At 35.6% G+C, this 21859-nt stretch overlaps 1 protein-coding gene across 7 annotated transcripts in view; it reads right to left on the bottom strand.

The window, feature by feature from the left end:
- Positions 1-21859, bottom strand: part of LOC123007841 (fat-like cadherin-related tumor suppressor homolog) — a 92561-nt gene that overhangs the window by 54092 nt on the left and 16610 nt on the right. For all 7 annotated transcript variants that reach the window (XM_044403316.1, XM_044403322.1, XM_044403318.1 and 4 more), the window contains exon 3: positions 7508-10889. In XM_044403316.1, the coding sequence (XP_044259251.1) occupies positions 7508-10865 (3358 nt within the window). In that variant the 5' untranslated portion in view covers positions 10866-10889. The remainder of the gene's footprint in view (positions 1-7507; positions 10890-21859) is intronic.

The following is a 21859-nucleotide window of genomic DNA, read 5'->3' as shown; positions in this document are numbered from 1 at the left end:
ATTTCACACACTGACGGCATTTAAAGCGTTGCATGTCGAGACAAAAAAAAAAAACGTTCGAGCGCTGAAACAGTTTCGCACACCTAAATAAACAACGTTATTTTTAATATTTAATTTAATTACTTAAATACTTCGAAAAGTTAGTTAGGTTTTGCCAGTGCACCGTCAAAAATAAAACATAATTAATATACTTGTTATATGTATATTACTTTATTAACATTAAAAAACAAAATAGCGTATTACTCATTTATTAAATTATCAAAACTGCAAGTACGCAAATAAAAAAGTACTCCAAACGTATGTATTACATACAGAGTGGAATTTTTAACAGGAATAAAATTCATAATTTGCATATAAGCGATTTTTGTAAAAAAAATCCTTAAACAGGTCATTTTTTATTTTTCCTTGCGCATCATTTGAGACATATGGTTTTTGTTTATCTGCTTTCTGAAATGCTCGGCGACCTATAACTTTTTTTTTTCAAATGTAATGGGTATGACAAGTGACACCTCGTTTGAAAGATCGTTTTGCAAGGAATACAATGTACTAATTATTTTCTGATTATTTTCGAAGCCTACATGACAAAAAATAAAACCAATCTTTTTTGCATTAAATAGTATTCAAGTTAAGAACTTGTTTATTACGTAGAATTTGAAAATATTCAAAATTTCAAATGATGTGTCACTTGTCATACCATTATATTTGAAAAAAAAAGTTACAGTGACTGTGCATTTCAGAAAGCAGATAAACAAAAACCATATATGTAAAATAATAATCGACCTGTTTCAGATTTTTTTACAAAAATCGCTTATACAAGGTGATTCTTAAATAGACCGACAAAATTTTATCACAGCTTCCTAAGGATAAATAGAGACAAACTGTACCCTTTTTACGTTTATACCCTTTAGGGGCAAAACCCCATTGATCCGTGCCACTTACGGCCTATGAATTGTTGCAATGATCAAGTTGTACATTAATACCATGGTTTCCACTACCTGTGCTAACACATCAGTGGCGTACGCTTTACTTCGAAAATAACTTTAATAAATTTTATTTGAAGAACGTTTAAACAAAGAATTTTTTAAATATTTTTTTCACTTGATACTACCAAGGATAAAATTTTGTCGGTCTACTTAAGAATCATCCTGTATTCAAATTATGAATTTTATTCCAGTTAAAAATTTCACTCCGTATATTAACAAACTACGAGTCAATACCGCCATAATAAATATTTCATTTAAAATAGAATCATCACATGCGTTTCAAACAATTAGAACAATAAAACTGTTTGGATCACTATTAACACAAACAATAACCAAATATTGCCAGACTTTGTTAAAGCAAATTACCCGTTCGACTGCACTAAAATAAATAACCGATATTTGATAAGACATAAAATTCAATAGTCAATTAAAATGGTGGATGCGCCGGGTTAGAAAGTGTGCCTCGACCGGTTCGTTTAATATGCCATTTCCATAAACATATTTCCTATTTTGGTCCACTGCCCTCACAAAACTACTTCCATCAAACCCAAGCAAAAATTCCAATTTATCGTATCTCGAGGTAATTGAGTCATGACCTACTACGGCAAACCGAAGAAACCCTTCACCAGCAGCACATAACTTTAGTTATTTTATTGTTTGCGTGGCAACATTGTGTACATGAGTTTAGCGAGTTGCATTAAACTTTTACAATACACGCGTTTGTACGTGAACCAAATATTATCCACTCGGCTGATTCGCCAACAATAAATATCGGGCTTTATATGATCCAAAATTTGTTGGAGGCTTCAACTTAAAACAGGTGCTAGTTACGATTTCTTACACAATAGACTTTCAACTCGTGATTGACACGCATGAGCGACTATCACTTCATTATGTGAATGGCATTTGCACTTCGAGTTTATTTACACTGATTTGATCGCAAATTTAATCAACTTTGCCATGGACGCTCCGCGTTTGTCATCAGAACAACTAGGAAATCGATTCTTACATCGAGTGAAATAGTCACGATTCATTATTGGATCTAGGAAAGCTTCTTTAGAAAATGAGGTTGTTATCGAACGATTCCTCTTCGACACATACTCCATGATAAGACATTAAAAAAATGGCACAACTCGAGAGTCATTACACCGAAATGAAGAGAGATTTTTTAGGAAACAGATGCTGTGATCAAAACGATTTGCTTATCACCAGTCAGAGAAACGAGAAAAAAATGAACACAACAAGCAAATGAGAAACCAATTCCCAATATTGGTAACACCGCAAATAGCTCTAGGATAGTTTATCTAACTTTGTTTGAAGATTTACATATAAATTGAATCGCACACAAAATAAAAAACATTCGAGAGAATTATTGATGAATGACCACTGCAATAACACAATCCAGACGCGTAAAAATAACACTCTCTGTTGTAAATAAATGTGGCAGAATAATGATCACATATTTTCAATCTCAAGTTAGAGTGATTTGTCAAATATGACACCAAAATCTATCAATCAGGTGACAAAAATGCAATCATATAAGATACATAAACAGGCAATATGTTTTCTTGACACGGCTAATAACAAAAAAGATTTCTCTGGTCAGACCTTTGGTCCCGAAACTCTGATGCGATTACCGTCACGAAAAATATATCCCCCAAAAAACATAAACACGTTTAACTGTTTGTTTAGAAACCTATTATTTGCCCTGCCATGTATTAGCGGCCAAAATAGGCAATTGATCCACGCTTCAAAAACTTTCCGAATTAGTTTGTTATTAATTTAGCGTTGAAAGTGTTATTTAGGGCACCTAAACGAAACCACTCCAAAGCAATAACAGAAAAACAAAAGCATTTTCGGTACATTGGCGCTCAATCAATCGAAAAATACGGAGTGTCCGAAGTTTAGGAATGTCGGAATTAAATCAGTCTTCTCTGTTGAGTTGCTTTCGACCGGACCACAGTGTCAATCCAATCAGTTGGAACCGTAATAAAAGCTTTTATCTTCTTATCGCCTAGTCATATGCATGATGGACAGTCGGGCGCACCTCATGATGGCAACAGATTGCCGACATGAGATCGATAAGGATATATGTCTTTAAATTTATGACGGAAGTTTTCCTACTCTACCAAAATCCATCATCACGATGACAAGACAACGAAAAAAACTCCTGAAGTTAATTATTTAGATCGTTGAGGTATTTGAGGTTTTTCAAACTTATCAAATAGTTGTACTGAATAAAATTACACAACTTGAGGCAATAGAAAATTAAATTTTCCGCGTGGCTTAAAGGCAGAAAGAGGATTCCTGTTGATAGGATTTAGTTTCACTCCTTTATCAAACATGAGTTTTCGGCAGCTCGAATTCAACAAAATAGAATATTTTTTCCGAGAGGCGAATTTAATCAAAATTCAGTTTATGTCTAACTAATGAAAAGTTGCTCTAAATAAAATTTTGATGTGTCTGGAAAAATCCCCGAGCGAGCTTGGATAGTTCAGGTATTAGTCTCGCTTAGAGAAAGAAGTACCTGCTGTGCAGAATATTAAATTTTCACTGACATTAAAAAAAGATACACCGCCGATGATAAAATAATGTCACATCCATCCATAAATGTCCCAAAAGAAACACAAAATCGATCGTTCCGTTGATCTAAACTTTCAAAGAGATCTTTAGCAAGGTGTCATATAAAATAGATCGTCATTTAAAATTTCTGAGCTTATAGTAGTCGGAGCGAAACTTATTAAGCCGAGATTCGTTTCCTTCCAGCTTTCAACTCGATATTTAAAAAACTTTCAGGGAAAGAAATCAAGAGGATCCAAAGTAAAAGTGAAAATAGTTTTCGATTTTGAAACTTGTTTCGTGGTTTTTGTAGTACCTAACTGTCGAAACATAATTCCAAACTTTACAAGCAAGACCTTGCCCTATTTTAATTTTAAGACTTATAAGAGAACAAGAAGTGAATGCAAACAAGAAATGTAATTCCTTTCTTCGAATTCTGATTTAAACTACCCCAGCTTTTTATCCATACCAACATAAGTTTTAAGTATGTTTTTTAAATTGGTAAATTCCAAGTTCACGATGAAGTTGAAGGAACGTATAAATAATTGAACAGTACTCATTTACTTAACCGGAGGGTTGTGTCGAATAAATTTACATTTGATCAATACATCAAAACGACACCAAAAACATTTTAAATTTTCAATGAAGCAAAATGGTACTAAATTCGCTGTTACTGTTCCTTTTATTATAAACAAACGTACTAAACATTCCATTCTTTTATTCATGTTAAAAATTACCGAATAAAAGCTGATGTAATATCACAGATACAGACAATAAAAGCCTTGTTTTATCAAAAAAATCAGTAAAAATAAAAGGATAACTGAGATTTGAGCAGACATTCGTGATAAATTTTTCAAAACTATTTCTACAAGATGTTATAACAGAAAACAGGCATTTCGACGAATAGAAAGAAGAGTAATATCGGAAAAAGTCCACTGAGACTTGACTGAAGTAAATAAAAATTTCATTTCTTAATATAAATTTAATCTCATCTCTACCGTGCATTTCATAGATAGATACTAATTAACTTTTATCAAAACATCCACTTTGTGTAAATATTGAATGTAGACTCGAACAGAGGTAAAATAATTAATCTTAGACGACTGTTGGTATAATAAGATGAAGAACCGAAAGCTGCATTTTCATCTCGATTTCTATTGAAACGTTTGTTGTTCTATTCTGATAGGTATAGCCTGAAAATTTTCTTGCAATTACACGTATGTTTAAACCCGAATCTTATTGAAAATTTAACTGTGTAAGTATCGATTGACCACAAAAGTGTTACAATGCGAGTCTAAATAAATTATAAGGTATTGTCTCAGTTTAATAATAGAAACGTCTCTACAGTTGCAAGATTCGCTTGCAAAGCATCGTCCGTTCAATTTGTAAAAGTGACAGTGTCATTTGTCGTTTTGTTAGACTCTACGGGGTATTTGTTAGTCGAGTGTTTAGCAATAGGAGCAGCACATGTAAGTCAGTGGGGTAAAACGTCTCAGGATCAGCGATAGAAGCGGATGTAGCGTGGCATACGAGCCAATAAAATTCAAAACCAATCTGGCCCAAGACAGATATATGCAAACTGGAGACCCAACATCTAAATCAGTCCCGTGTGAGACCCGTGTATTCGACCAAAGGATCGGTCCATGCAAAATGTAAACAAGATTCCACACCGGAGATTGTGACAGTAAAAACTTGCAAATCTCGATCAAATTGGATTCTCGCGATGGTAAAACAAGTGGAAGTTATTGCTCACTAAATTCGAGACATCATCGCAAGATGTAAATAAAAAAAATTGATTAAAAGTTGAGCGATTAAATTCACCACAGCTGCAACTTGATCGTTAACTATAAAATCGAGATATTAAGATTTTTACTAAGCTTCGCATATTTATGATACTTGAAGAAAAGTTTAGAACAATGCAAGTTTAAATTATCTTCCTGATAAAGTTCGTTGTAAATTTTAACTTTGTTTTAATCTGCTAACCCTCAAACATTATAGGAGACCACCTTGATTATACAAGCGGGTGAATTTTGAATTATCCCAGATAAAGATTGAATCCGATATAAAATTATTAGTGGGAATAAATGAACTAGAATTAGGAATAATTCCTCCAGAATATAACCAAGATACGACTCCTGAATTTCTAAATAGAATAGGTACAAAAGAATTCAATTCACTTGTCTCTCTAATGCGAGATTATACCCTCCTCGACTCAGACGTACCTTCAGAATTAATCAAATCATGAAACTCACTCTCTCATCAATCATAATCGAGTTCCTTACAAACTTTTCCTCCAGTTCTTGTCATTTTTAATAAGAATTCTTCCCACATCGCATGAGATTTACATGTAGAACTCTCGTGTGATGAAACACACATATCATGGCTAATTTAAAGGACTAGTCTCATAAATTCGTGATATCTGTTTTGTAGGTATGAAAGCTGGCAAAATAAATAGAGCGATACGCAAAAGACCCGAGTTTTAGTTTGAATGGAATTTGATTGTGACACCGAGGTCATTAATAAAAATGCTTCTTTGATTACCGAACGACGTCATTTACTTTTCGCGAATTTTATTGATAAAAAACCGCGAAGTTTGAAAAAGTCGATAAACTTTACTCCTCGCCATTTGACGTTTAGTCAACCGGGAATATGTAAAACCATTAATATTTTATATCCCCGAAATCGATGTATAAATCTCGTGGATAAAAATGAAATTATTCATACTTCACGCCGACTTTGGTCTAATAAATCGGCCAACTCTGAAGGCTTAACGGGCTAAGAACGAATCAATGAGCTATCAAATCGTTTCCAGAGCATTTTCTATTGATTAACAATTAGTTTTCTCTTTTACTTTAAAATTTCAATATTTATGCAAAATTATTGCCAGTCAATTACAGTTTCAAGTTGATAGTTTCAAAGTCTGGTACCTCACTGAATTTCAATAAGCACGACTGTACACAACGCAAGTGTAGTATAAGCAGAAAGCAAAAAGACAGCTCGGGGTGTTTGCAAAAGTTTGGTCTTGGCCTCTAGGCCCCCGCTATGTTGTAATTGTATAACTGGTTAGATTTATTCTTATAACTCAATAGGAAAGTTTGTTTATACTTGCCTCTCTTTAATAAAACTCACAATACAATAAAGAATTTTTCGCTTTGACTGAGTGAAAAAAGTTCAAATAAATGCCGTTAAGTACAAACTTACTCAATTCATGCAAATTCTATTCTTTGTGGTGCAGAGAGCCAGCCAATCTGAGCCAAATGTATATCTTCCACGGGAAATGAGCATGAAAATTTATAGTCAATTTCTGATTTGCACAATCAATTTCATTATTTCATGTAGATAAAGAGTTTTGTTTGTGACAACTACTTTTAATAGATTAAGTGGTCTGACACTGTTCGAGAAAATTTCTCAATTTAAAGCAAAAGTCAATGTCACGTACCACACTTTGTCAACGCTTGCTTTGCATTCCGGCATGTTCCGAAAAGGTTCCTGAAACTTTAAGCTAATACATTTAAACGCATCATTTAGAAAAGTTTGTCTTTTTCGCTCAAAGCTGACATTACAAAAATGAATCTGCTTTACAAAATCAGACTACTCGCGACTTCTTTGAAGGCATACTGCAATAGTTTAATATTTTTCATCACTGAGACTCTCTGCATCAACATACAAGAGTCGGTTGATCGATTTTCTTTCCTTCTTTAGTTTCATCTTGATCAAGCAAGATGTGTTTTCCGACAGTGTTCAAGAAATTTTATTAATTCTCTGCTAATGAAATAAAATATATTTTATTTTTTAATTTCACTTGTTTTCATATCAACTAATTCGAATGCTACCAATACCCAAAGTGGTAAATATGATATGGCATCTAATACGTGTTGGCGGTGGGATTATCCGCCCCAAAACTCAATAACTACAGTTTCCGGTGGCAGCTTTTGCTCTTATTGTCCCAGACTGTTTTAACCTACCTTCATTATCGATTGAGAAGATCCCGATGCCGTCTCCCCCTCTGATGCTGTACTCGATATTACTATCACCCCCTGGCGGATCGACATCGGTCGCATTGACCTGCATCACGACCGTCCCCATCGGCTGATTTTCCTTTACCGTTCCGTTCAACACCATATCACTAAACTGCGGTGCGTGCATATTCTCATTAACATCCACCACGTATATCGTCACACTCGCTTCGGACGACAACGAGGGGTTGCCCTTGTCACTGGCGAAAGCGATCAGACTGTGCACTTGTCGCTCCTCGAAATCGAGCGGCTTTGTGGTCCGAATAGTCCCCGATAAACGATCGATTTTAAATGTTCCGTCACTATCGCTGTCTTCTAAGAAATAAACCACTTCGCCGTCGGTGCCGAGGTCCGGGTCCGACGCTGTAACCACAGCAACGACGCTTCCTTTTGGAATATCCTCCCGTATCTTGACGGTGTAAGAGGGTAAACTGAATTTGGGGGCATTGTCGTTGATATCGTCGATTGATATTCGGACCAAGGCTTCGGAATACAAAGGTGGATTATCCGGGCCTTTGCCGCCGCTGTCGGTGGCGCGGATTCGCAGTTCGTAGAGGTCTTGTCGCTCCCTGTCCAAAGTGTTCGATACGGTCAAAACACCGGTCACTCGATCAACCGAAAAATCTCGAGTATCGGTGATCAAAGAATAAGTCACTTTAGCGTTATCACCAGCATCTGCATCTGTTGCGTTAGCTCTGAAGATTGCCGTTCCGTTTAACGCGTTTTCAGTTACACGGAAACTGGCCAAAGAGCGCTCGAAAACAGGAGCGTTGTCGTTAACGTCAAGAACGGTAATTGGAAGCATCCTCGACGCTGATTTTTGAGGTTTCCCCAGGTCGTACAGTGTAATATTTAAAAAATATTCACTGTCGCGCTCTCGATCAAGATATCCAATTACTTTCAACTCACCGGTATCCATGTCTACGCAAAACTGTGAATGTTTGTCTCCTCCTGAAATACCGTAAATAAGTTTGCCGTTGTATCCCAAATCCCTATCTCGCGCTTTAAGTTTGACTAGAGTTGTTCCGAGAGCCACCGATTCGTTAACTTTGATTTCAGCAGGGAAATCGATAAATTCAGGCGATTTTAGGTTTTGACCGTACCGTGTAGGCATCATTGGAAATTCTTCTTCAGTTGGTGGTTTATTATTATTCTCAGCCGCGGCTAACACTTCCGTTAACCTTCTGGCAACTCCCGTGTCCTTGCACTCAAAAGCACCCGTATCGTCACTTAGCAGTCTTCCAGTAGCCATCGAATTTCGTTTCGTATTAACAAGTTTAAAGTGTACTCGAGCTATATCGGCAAAGTGCGTGCCATCCGTTGCAGTCACATTAATTTCCCTCTCGGAGACTCTAATATCGTTTAAGTCACAACTTACTGTTATAGTGCCAGAAGTGGTGTCAATACTGAAGCAGCCGTCTTCATTTCCTGAGACGATTCGGTAGCTAATAATGTTGCCCGAGTCGAAATCGATAGCTGACAATGTGATGATTTCGGAGCCTATTGAGATGGAACGGGAAATAACGCCAATACAGTCGACTTTTTCAAACTGAGGTCGGTTGTCGTTTATGTCTTGAACTTTAACGGTTAATTGCATTTCGGTCTGGCGACGGTATGGCAAACCCCAATCAGACGCTCGGACTCTCAGCACGTACTCGCGACGCATGCTTTCGTAATCGAGCAAAGATGTTGTTTTAATAATGCCCGAGAAGTGGTCAATTTCAAACGGTACTTTATTTATATTAGCGATCAAGTACGAAATGTAAGCGTTTTCGCCACGATCCCGATCTTTAGCGTGGACTGTCGTAACAGAAGTACCAGCTGGCAAATTCTCATCTATCGGTACTATCTTTTCAGACTCATCAAAAATTGGATCGTTATCATTGGTGTCTTCCACGTAGATTTTAACTTTAGCGGAAGACTGTTTTCGTGTCCCTGCATTTCCTTGATCGATTGCAGAAACAGTAAGGCTGTAAAATTGTTTACTTTCGGCATCTAAAGGAACAGCAGTATACAACATTCCCGTTTCGGGATTAATATTAAATTCGCCACCTTCGTTTCCTCCAACAATTTCTAAAAACACTTGAGCGTTTCGTCCCTCATCGGCATCGGTAACTTTCAGTCTTATTAAAGGAGTATTAACAGGGGCGATTTCCGGGACTTTAACCTCGTATATCTCTTTGTTAAATACGGGTGCGTTGTCATTTAGATCCGTCAAGTGGACGGGAACAGACTTATAACTCTCTCTCGGTGGAACTCCGCGGTCTACAGCTCGCAATTTCAGGGTATATCCTTGAGGAGTGCTCTCCCTATCAAGTAACTTCAACACTTCTATATTAAATTCACCTTTTTGTTTCGTTGGACGGATACGAAAGTGGCCATCGGGGTCCCCATCTACAATTTCTAAACTCTTAATTTCGCCGTGAATACCACTGTCTTTATCTGAAACATTGACTATAGCGTAGATATCGGCATTGGAGTTTTCGACAATTTGAGGGTGATGTCTAATCCGGATTTCAGGTGCAAAAAAATTGACTTTCTTAACTCGTATCCGGACTTTAGCTTTACTGACCATCCCGGAGCCGTGTCGGAAAACCGCCCCCCGGTCTTGGCCCAGCACCGTAAGTTCGTGATATGTGCCCTCGTTGTATCTCAACGGTCTACTTAGAGAAATAACGCCGGACATCGGGTGAATTGCGAACTTGTCGGTTTCCTCAGCAAAACTATAATAAATCTCCCCATTTCGGCCCAGATCGGCGTCCTCGGCCACTACTTTCAGGATGCTCTGATGAATGGGCGTGTCCTCGAAGACCGTGGCATTATACTCCGTTGGATAAAACAAGGGATTGAGATCGTTAGTATCTAAAACCGTGACCACGACAGTGGCGTCCGTTGTGTAAAACACCTTTTGTTTACCGTCGCGTTTCGTGGCAGTGGCGCGCACTTGCAAAACGTATTTGTCTTTTCGCTCGCGATTGAGGACATCATTATTACCGGTTCGAGTCCTTATAAACAGAAAACAGAAATCACCTACAAGTCTATCTTCGGCTTTGAAGAATTTGTCACGATCGCCGTCTACTATCTTATATCGTATGTCGCTAAGCGTATTCGACCGCACGTGGATGCCCATACGCTCAGCACCAGGTGCTTGGGTTGCGTACGTTTTCGCCACGCTGTTCTCCGGAATGCTGACATTGTACAATGGTTTCGAAAAGCGGAAGTCGACTTCGGTGCTGAACGCCCCTTCTGACACAACCTGGGTAAGCACGACCACCAGGAGGGAACAGGCGATAGCGCTATGAGACATCTTCTCAGCTCATCGCCATTGCATCTGAAACAGAGAGCAACAATCTTTAATAATTACGGAAAATCCATAAAATTAAAAAAAAAAATTTCGTTACCGTAGTAACCAATTCTATTTTTTAGTCCGCAAAAACTGTTTTTTGGGACTGAGTACCTAAAATAACCGTTTTGCGTACATAATACTATATAATTACTAATTATTTCTGATAAAATATTTTAGATCCTAGAAAAAAGAAGAACACGAAAACCCCAAGAACTGCCAAATATTCTCTAGTGTTCAATCCTCACGTTCTAGTTTGAAGAGAAATTATTTCATCAGATAAGCGTCTCGACTCTCGAGTGTAGTACCTATAAAAAATATTATCCGATTTCGTCTATTTTATTTCGAAATATCTAAAGCTCTAGCTCAAACTCAACAAAATAACATCACCAACATCTATTACCGCTAAAAAACTTCTTATTCCCTCCGAAATAGTCTCCTCATCACAGAGAAAGTATATTTAAATTCGTATTGAAGTTAATTTTATTCCTCTCTCTGTATGGAAATATTTCACGAAATAATAAAATTGTTTTTGTGAGAACCTGTAACTCGAAGAGTTGCATTATTCATAATGTCATCGGACTCGTCCACTAAAGGTTAAAAGCTTCGTCTGTAAGGAATACTTTTAAGGCCTCGGTAACAAAACAGATCAGTGATATTTATTCGCTTTCTTTCTTCCTATTAAAGTATTTTATATAAATAGAGACAATAACCTTTGAGTAGTTGCAACAAAGCTCGATTGGGACTAGCTGAGAAAATAGAAAAGAATCGAATGTAATCAAGTTTTCTGAAACATGGAGTAAAAAGCACGTTCGAGTTTCGACACATCAAAACCACAAACTATCAAACTGATGTAAAATCGAGTACCAAACTATAAATTCGCACTGAACTGTTCAAATAGAGTTTGCACGAATAAATTGAAAAAAAAAAACTTACAATCAAGATTCTATTTTCATTTTTTTACTAACTTATTTCATTCCGCTAACCACTATCGTCATTGCTTCTTCGTCAGCAATTTATCAGAGAAATATTTCCGCATTTCTTTATGACACAACCGCGATTTCGACCTGAATTAAATACTTAGTCATCCAGTATAACGTGGGTTTAGTGACGTCTTTGAAAAAAGTTTGTTCAATGAGATTACAAATACTTTGCAGAGGCTGAAATAAATCACGCCGTGCCTTCTAGTCACAATAAATTATCACAAAATTTCCTAAAAATCACGGAATTTGAAATTGTTATGTATCATTGAAGTGACGTGTCGACTGTTTGATAAGCAACGTCACATATCATGAAGCATTGTCCAACAGGAGGGAGCTTGTTCGATACAACGGCCTATGGAATCGTTTTAACGCCATCATTCCTCTTGACAGATAATAAACATTAATTTTCTCTCGAAAACAATGAAAATTTTTCAATGGTCGACATTATAGTTTCAAAAAATATCCATAAATTTCGTCTATCTGTGACCTTTATTGGAATTTAGTTCAGGATTGCTGGTAAAGAATAAAAATTATAATGATTTATTTATGATCGAAGTAAATAAGATTTTTTTTCGAGACAACCCAAATGAAACAGTATCAATCAAATTGATTAAATTTAGTAACTATATGGACATAAGTACAATACATACATCATCCGCATCAAACCAATAATTGTTTTATCAATAAAATAACAAAACAGATAATCGAAGCATTATTTATTGCCCCGGTATGAAAATAAACAACGTTTCAACAGTAGACCCCTAAAGCTAAATAAATATTGCTCAATTTCGGTTTTAAATATATCATGATTTAAGTCAAGCGAGTTAATGACGAATAGTGGTAAAGGGATCAGACAAACTGAACTATATATCCAATGATCAAAAGGCCCATAACAGGATCATAATCGGAACAGTAAGCCTTTATGTTTACGCACTTACTTTTTGTTACATACATTACTTATGCGCATAACTTTCTTTTTTTAAGTACAATTGTTAGAAAAAAACAAATTGCAAGACAAGAACCGAGGTCTTCCTACGCGCTGGTCAGGTGTCTCTAAGCAAGTGTCTTTACTATTTTATACAAATACCTATTTATAACAAATTTTGCATTTTACCTTACCTTTACGTGCTGAGAGAACAGAACAAAATTCAATTACTATTTTTCTCTTCGAGAAATTCACTCTTTCGTTTTATTTCATCGAAGTTTAAAATTTAAAATTATGAAAAAAGATGAGACCAAAAGATAATCTTTTTTTCTCAAACAAAAATTCGATTGATATGAGTACCTACTTGAAATAATTAAAACATTTAAATGTTTAGTAGCTACTTAAAATTCTCCTTCCACTAATATAAAATTAGCAATTTCCAAACACTGGATCAATCTTTATCGAAACCGACATAGAATGACAAACACCAGATAGACTTATGGGAACAGACTGCTGCACTCGCAAAATCGAAATGCAAAGTTAAATTAACTTCATTAAAGTTTCTTTAAAAGTGAATATAAAAAGCTAGCCTTGCTAATTTTATTTGAGTTCGTTATTTTATTCAACATTATTAAATTTTCTTATTTCCAATTGCATTTTCAACAATAGTTTTTTCCGGGTAGAAAATGGATCATTATGCCGGAAGGGTGGAAATTAGGTCATTACACAGTAAAACTTTCACTGCACAAAATTAGCATAAAGGTATAAAACCGAGTTTAAGCATCATGAAATAATAATTTTATGTATCTTAACGCCGATTTTAACACCGGAATTCAAATATCTGTCACTTACCGTTAATGAAAAAATTATTTTTATCGCATTGTAGGTGTAGATTTTAATTGGTCACATTAAACTCATCGCCGTAATTTAATAAACGGATTACGGCGCCTCTTAAAATTTCATTAATAAACAAAATTAAAAATGAAGTTGCGGAATTAACTCACACCCAGGTGTTTTAAGATTTTACGAGCGAATGTATACTTTGGAGGGAAATTAAAACTGGTCATAAGACCTCGTCAAGTTATTAATTAGGGTCTAGGGTGTGATAAGTGTAACGCCATCAGTTGCTTATCATCTATCACAGCGACTTGGCTTTGTTTTGGTTAGAGAGTGTGTACTGAGGCAATGTGCCAGGTAGATAAGACTTCAACAGTTTGTAACATCGAATCCGCCTATCTAACCTCAGATTTGGCCTCAACCTACCCTAAATATTTATTTAGCGCAAGATTGTTTTACAGTAAATAAACAAATTTCATGTGGATTGGATATAAGACATGTGTAAATCGAATTGATACAATTGTGTTTTGTCCGTTATGACATGTTTATGCAATCCAATTACTTGTCCATTTCGGCTTTCCATAACCGCATTATAGAGGAAGCGCATTCGCAACTCAATTTTAGTTTCAACGTGTAGGAGAATTATAAAACTGATAACTAACGCGAATTTATGCGCCACAATTTGCATTAATGCACGATACGTTTCTTAACACAGCCAATTCGAATAAAAATTAGCCTAGGAAATTATACGCTGTGCACTTGTTTGGCATCAGGTAACTGCACTAAAATGATGGCGGCATTATTCCACCAAAATTACCTTCGGAAATGCGGTAAACTATAATTTTATGCAATACGACCAAGTAAGCTTCCTCCAAAGCATCAAATATTTACATTCTGCACCGGCATTTCGTGCAACTGTCAACAATGCAAAGCCTAGAAGCATTTTTCTAGATGACAGAGCCTTGGAAATGTATGCTTTTAAGGCACGATAATACGAATTTAATTTTAAAACATTAGCTTGATTAAAAACAAAAGCTCCTTCTAGCTGCCGTTTCATTATTTATTATAGTTAGCTTTTGCGACACCTTTCATTTATGTACGTCAAGCCGATGACAAAACCATTTTCTTAATGGAAGTATTCGAATTTCTTATTGTGGCACTCAGTGTTCAAATTTAGCCTCTCCATTGTACGTCATTTCTGGTCACTAGTCTTGCCTTCATAATCTTTCAGGAATGACAGTTTCCTTTTTCGCCATCAAGGCGAGGATAACATATCCACATTTATTATCCCTTTTGACTGCAAAAAATATTTCCACAAAAATTCTTAATTCAAGTGGACACCTGACTCTTCAACTTCTAACAAGCAAGCAGTTCGATTTGCAGTTGTGCCCAATTAGTTAGATGCAAATAATGAGTGAAGGCAGAAGTTAGGTCTGGGTTCCGACCTCACGTAACAGATTTCCCTAACGACCAGCAAACATAACGCCAGTTGCTAAAACTGCGCTGAGTGTAAAGAAGCGTGTATTGTTTATGCAAATGAGTCAATAATGGTTCATAAAAAATACCTCTCTAGGTAGAGAGTTCCAAAGTGGTCAGCGGTGTTATTGTTATCTGCCAAGGCACACATCGTACCCGGGACCATAATAACATTAGGGCAGGGAGCGGATCTCCGAGATAACACGATATTAGATTGTGGGTTCTGCGTTTTGAATGGCCTTTGCAACTGTAGCACGAAATACATTCCCGGTTAAGAGCATGCTTAAATTTTCGTAAGTTTATCACATCAAAACACAAAGATCAGATTGATCAGAATTGATAAAAATTACTTTAAATAATAAATCGTCAAATTTGTACAAACTCGGAAATTTTCCAACACCTATGAACAAAAGAGGAGTCAACACTCAAGCCCAAACTCTATAAATCAACAAAATTATTTTTGGAGATTTCGAAATATCGCTCGAGGTCTTTAAACCGACTATGATATATCGACTCCAAAAAATTCACTCAAATCAACGGTCTGTAACGGGATTCATGATTTGTGTTTCCAGTTACGAGTAATTAACATTGCACACATCATATGTCTGATTTGCGAATTGTTAATAATTCAGTATGTCGTTCGAGTTTAGCTACCTGATATATACGAGTACATGTAGTTTGTAATCCAGATAATTAATTCTAACTGAGAATTTTCGACCCGGACAATAGGTTTATTGCACGCCATGGACCCTCACGCATATTAACTCTTGTTAATAATGAGGATGGCAAGAGAATTACACGTGCAAAGGACATCCGTCAACCTGACTCCACCAAGATTTAGATTTCAATCAAAAAATGCGTTCATTTGCTTATACTTACAGAGCAAAAAAATTATAAATATTTATTTTGAACCAAACCCCCCCACCCTACCACTGAATAAATTAAGAGGTTGGGTAAAAATAACGATACCAAACCAAATACAAAATTTTTGAAAAAGCGGTCTTTTATTACACAATGTATATTTTTTAAATAATTTTGGAATTGTTTTCCTCGCCTCGTTCTAACTCAGCCCAGCTTTGTATTCCAGTATCATGGTGGAGTGTTGGTTGTGAAAAGTTTATCAAGTGTTAAAAGCAAGTTTATGGCTGTTAAATTCGTAATGATTTGGTGAGTAGTTTGCGGGTAACATTCCAAGAGTATGGAATGTAATGTATAATAAAATGTCGAGTTTATATAAACAATGAAGTACACTCAAGATGTTTAATGGTGTATTTCGAATTTCCATTTTGCGTAATGAATTACGCAAGTGAAAACAATATTTCAATTTTGAAATAAATAACTTTAATCCATTTAAAACCATCGCAGTTGAAAGCGACCCCTGTCACGCTTTGTACCTTTGAATAAATAGGCATCTTTTATATTAAAATTAATAACCAAGCGATATATGCAGTGGAGTTGTATCAAACAGCAATTATTCATCATTATGTTTGACACAGAGTTGTTTATATTCCAAAGGTGAAAACAGAGCAAAATTCTCGCACAATATAGCCGTATACCCTAATTAATTCTTTGACAATGTTATCAAAACGATGAAAAAGACATTCATTGCCGTATATATAACCGCGATAATTTTATATAAAACAAAGAGAGGTCATCAAGTGTCTTATTTGCATAACACTGGCTTTGACGTGTTCTGGGGTGTTTGTTAAATCACAACTAATCCGTACAAGCGTGCCATTAGAGACAGATGGTGCTATTCTGGTCGCTATTGTGTCTGACTATCCTTCACAAATCGCCACAGTTTCCAAACTTGAAGACAGCCATATCGTCCCCTATAATGTCCTGAGGTCGTAACAATCTACTTTCACTATGACCTCTTCCTGGACAACTCCAAAACTTTGATATTAAAACCGAAACAAGAAACTGGGACATTTCAATATTTGCATCTACTTCTCGTAATTAATTTAATAGATTGCTGTTACACTATTTGTGTAGGCACTCGCTGTGGGTTTGAAACACCAACATTCAGCTACCAGAATTGATTTAACACGCGCGAAAAAATTACAAACCGAATGCTTTCTCGGTTTGTATTGATTCGGAAGTTTAGCAATCCATCAATAGGGAACAATATCGCACCTATTCGGTCAACTTATAACTCACCGTTCACGGTGATAAATTAATACCTCCCCGCTTCAGATACATGCTTAATAAAGCCCTGACAAAGTGGCTTTGTCCATAATAGATGAAATGGAGGACTAGGTGATAGGAAATGCAGCGATGCGTCAAATTCAAACAAATTATTTACGTTTGACCATCAATCACTAAAAGAGCATACATACACTACTTACTTTAACTAAAAGTCTAAATAAAATCACTACTTCTTTTGATGGTCTTCATCAAACGTCATAGAAAACTAATTCGAGCTGTCTATCAAACCCCCCGTGATTGTGGCTTGTCATGTCAAATTTCAGTTAAATAGCAAGGACCATTGTGATAGCGCAAGGGCAGACAACAATGAGAATTCAACTTCATGAAACGACAAATGTCGTCGTTTGTAATCGAGCGGCAGAAATTGAATCAAACGTCATTTGCATTACAGGTGAAGTAAAAAAAGATAAACAATTATGAAGATGTTAGGAAACGCCTTCCGTGATAAAGTAATTAAACAGGGCTGCCACTCAAACCGCCCTTGAATACATAATGAAGGAAAATGTATAGAATTTTGTGTTTTTTCCTCGTGAAACTTATAAATTATCGTTTGAAAATTTGATCGCAAAATCACAGGCGAATTCCCTTCCTCCAAATTGGCCCTTTGAGACAATATGCCATCATCGTATTGTTATCATTTTATCTACTCGAGTTCAAGTGGAGACATCTGGCAGAATTGGCATTTGCAGAAAGGAAAGGAAGTCGCGAAAGAAACTGTATAAAGCGACGAATCGATAATTTTAATTTCGTCTGATACGTGACATTTATGTACTTTGTTTGTGTTTAATTTATGCCATAAGTTTCGTAATTGCAACGGCGTTCTGAGCGAAATGTGACGTTAACCCGAATTAATAAAATTCAGTAGAGAAGTGTAATTAGGCAAGTTTACATCTTAGACACGGACCCAAATCTGATCTAAATATTTCATTTCTATGCGAAGGAACTCAACTCAATACACTGAGATAAGATTTAATTACACGACTAAGAAAAAACATCGAGAAGTGTTTACTAGTTCAGTTCTGTATAATACTTTAACGCAAATTTATCAAAATTAAATTATCTTTGTGTTCCGAATTACTCATCTTTGGAATAACGAAATCACACGAGTTTACGAAGCAATCAATTCTAATACGAGGTAAAGATATGCCCGCCGCAAGTGCCTCTAAAAATTTTACTACTAATCTTGTTTAACGTCCAACGATAAATTTTGCGAGTTATTGATTTTAATTTCGGCAATAAAATACAAGAAAGTTAGTCAGATTCACCACGTGTTGCACTTCTCCAGGTGACTATATTTGTAAAAGTGTAAACTAATTTTACTCAAATCCTTGGTCTTGAACCAGGCGCTAAATTTAATAAGAGTTCACTAACACTCTTGGCCAAAATCCAGAAATCGTATAGCGTTACCAATCATCTCAGTTTTTGACGACCTATTTCGGTGCAACATTATTGCCGTTAAGCAGAAGGAACAAGCGTGAATGAATTATTTATAAGATTCATTGATTTATGAATTGCGACGCATGACGTCTCTTTAACATCGCGAAAACATTCGACTCGCGAAAATGTCCATCCCAGTTCCAGATCATTTTTCCTTTCCCTTGAAGAAACGAAAATTCTTATTGCGTCCAATAGAATGCAGCTGTTACATAGGGGTGATGGAGTTTTTGAAAACAGCTAACGCTTGCAATTCCGCGGTGAACCTCACGTCTCGTTATTGTTTAAACTTCAAGTATTAGTTGAAACGACACGTAAATTACAAAATTGACGACTTGTTTATTTGCTTTTTATTTTGCTCAGGTGTGTGTAATTACGACAATAACAAAAAGTAATTAAGCATTGATATAAAGCCTTTTCATTCCATGCAAACAGAATTTCCCCTAGATTTTAAGTACAAAAGTTTTAATTAGATGTTCTGAGTAAGTTATAGTATTAAAGCTTGGATACATATGAAACACATTCGAGAAAACAACTCGGTTGACCATTATAACCATTGTTTCAACAGATTTTTTTCTCCTTACAGACAAGGTATTAAATTTTTGAGTTATGACGCTAGTTAGTGAACAAAGTTGAGAAGTTTTAATTAAGAAAGTGTTTACTCTGTATGTATCCCATGAGTGCAATTTTTATTGTTTTAACATTTACAAAATTAAATCATTAAACCATCTTGACCCTTACCAATGAAAACAACTTTCTCTTTCGGGTATGGTATTTGAAAAAGCAACCAGACATGTGCATACATTATCCACACATCAATGAAACAACCCACACGTTCTAGCGTTTACTTTCTAGTTTATGTAGGTATTTAAAGATATGAATGGCTGTTCCATGTTACGTCACATAAATAAACCATTCGGTTGAAATTGCTCGTGAGTTAACCAACACTACCAATTTTCGAAGAAAAATTCTCCAATATTCTATTAACTTCTTCTATAAAGTCTATTTCATGCGGTTCCAGACTCCTCTTATTGAAACTGTAAAAGAAATTAGAAGTGGAACAAACAAGGCAAACTTTTCAATATTACCAATTTCTTTGGAAGGCATAAAATAATTATGCTGAAGACTTGAATAATAAGGAAGTTTTGGGTAAAAGTTTGCTAACTTTGTGATAAAGAGAAAATTTGTGCGTGGTATCAAAAGCGATCAATCCCGTTTTAATCAACACAACAAAAATGTCACCCTCGTTTCAAACACCCTCCACATGTATGAGAAAACACAAAGAGATTTTATCTCTGTAGTTACAAAATTTCTGTCATTGTTTTAACGGGCGACTATAACACCTTATCTCTCGTAATCAGTACCAAAAAAGAAAAAAAGCAGTAAGCGATTAACCATCTATTCATTTGTAGATACCATCATTCATAATTTAAAATGTATGAAGATAAAGCCAAGAACGCCATGTCAAAGAAACGAGGCCATCACTGTAAACATACATTTTAAAAAGTCGTTATCTTTTTCTGCATGATTGGTCGCAATTATTTACAAGACTTGATACGACAACCTACAAGCAAATCCCTTGTATTACAACAAGCCGTTTCGCATTTCAAATCCCCTTTGACTTTCCCACACCGCAAAAAATACAATATCATTACACATTCATTCATATTTATATGCAGAAAGAAAATTCATTGTTTTTTACGATCCAATTCGTTATGAGATCTGCCAAAAAACAATACACAATTGTCAATCAAACGCGCCTCCCCCCACCACCACTCACATTTAATAGTTGCGTATGCAAGTCAGCGCTTTTTACCCGTTAATAAGGCAAAACGGTTGGTTTCAACCTAGGCACTAGATATCATAATTGATGAGGCCATTAAGCCCAACATTTTAACCAATAGTGCTCCAATATTGCAGATTTTCACATTTCATCATTAAGGAATTATTTATGAATCGTGTCAAACTGTAATTGTGTGCGGGTTTAAGAAAAATACTTTTTAGTTGTAAATGGTAAGTTTCAAACTAGGACTGATATATTCTGATAAGTTACTGCAGTCAGATGTGATTGTCTGGATATGAAATTCTCTCAAACTCGATAAGTTTGGGCAAACAACTTAGTTAAGAATTTAAGTGCACAGTTTTAAACTTGTTAAACTATACAACTGACATAAATTTCTCTACGATTCGCTTGTTTTAAATTTAATCGAAACGGACTTTAGTATCAATAATTCAAAGATAAAAATAAAATTCAGGTTTAATTTAAACAGTAGGAAATATTTTCCAACTTTAAAGCAATTAAACGATTATGTAAAATCCTATAGATTCCGGAAAAACAAAATCCCACATGTGATAAATTGAGCTTCTAGTTTATTGTGTCCAGGTTAATTAAGTTCTTTAAATCCTTCAGAGTTTTCAACCAATTACTGGTTTTCTAAATTTAATTAAAGGGTAAATAAAATAAACCTCGACGAAACGATAGACAATTTTCTACTTGGTCCCTTAAAATTTCCAATCAATAATTCAATTACTAATTTCAAACCACACATTTATTGTTGAATATTTTAGTCGAGAAAAAAATTCGATTATTTGCGAATCCCTTGTGACTCGCAAATTGATTTTTCATCTCAGCAAAGTTTTAATGTAAGCGTTGGAGGCAAACTAATTATTTTTAAAAGCTGAATCAAAGTCAAGCTTAATTGACACTTTTTATTCCATTTATCTGTATTTATAACTTTTGATAATTATGGTAATTATGAGATTTCCTCTTTATCCAAGTGTTAAAAATATGTTTCTCGTCACGTCCTCTCGGTTCGAAGCCTCCTTTGTTAGAGGTAGAGATAAATCAGAGTAAAAGCGAATCAAACATCGTTCTCTTAATCAAACGCAAAGCATCTCTTAACCCCTAATTAAATCGTACGAGGTTAAATTAAATCTGCAATATTCATGCCAAAGTTCCAGTAGAGTATTTGCCAGCAGTCAAATTCAGATTTTGAATGTCACTGAAGCTTATGGCTTCCCTTTGTGTATGTGAAAAGATGACAGTTTTGCAAAAGTATTTATTTCAGAGTTGCGCCGTTTGATAAGGAGGAAAT

The sequence above is a fragment of the Tribolium madens genome, unplaced genomic scaffold (genome assembly GCF_015345945.1).
Source record: "Tribolium madens isolate multiple individuals breed KSU strain unplaced genomic scaffold, Tmad_KSU_1.1 Scaffold_3;HRSCAF=73;Tcas5.2_LG2, whole genome shotgun sequence".
In the NCBI taxonomy this organism is placed as follows: Eukaryota; Metazoa; Arthropoda; class Insecta; order Coleoptera; family Tenebrionidae; genus Tribolium; species Tribolium madens.
This window is presented reverse-complemented; position numbering and strand designations above follow the sequence as displayed.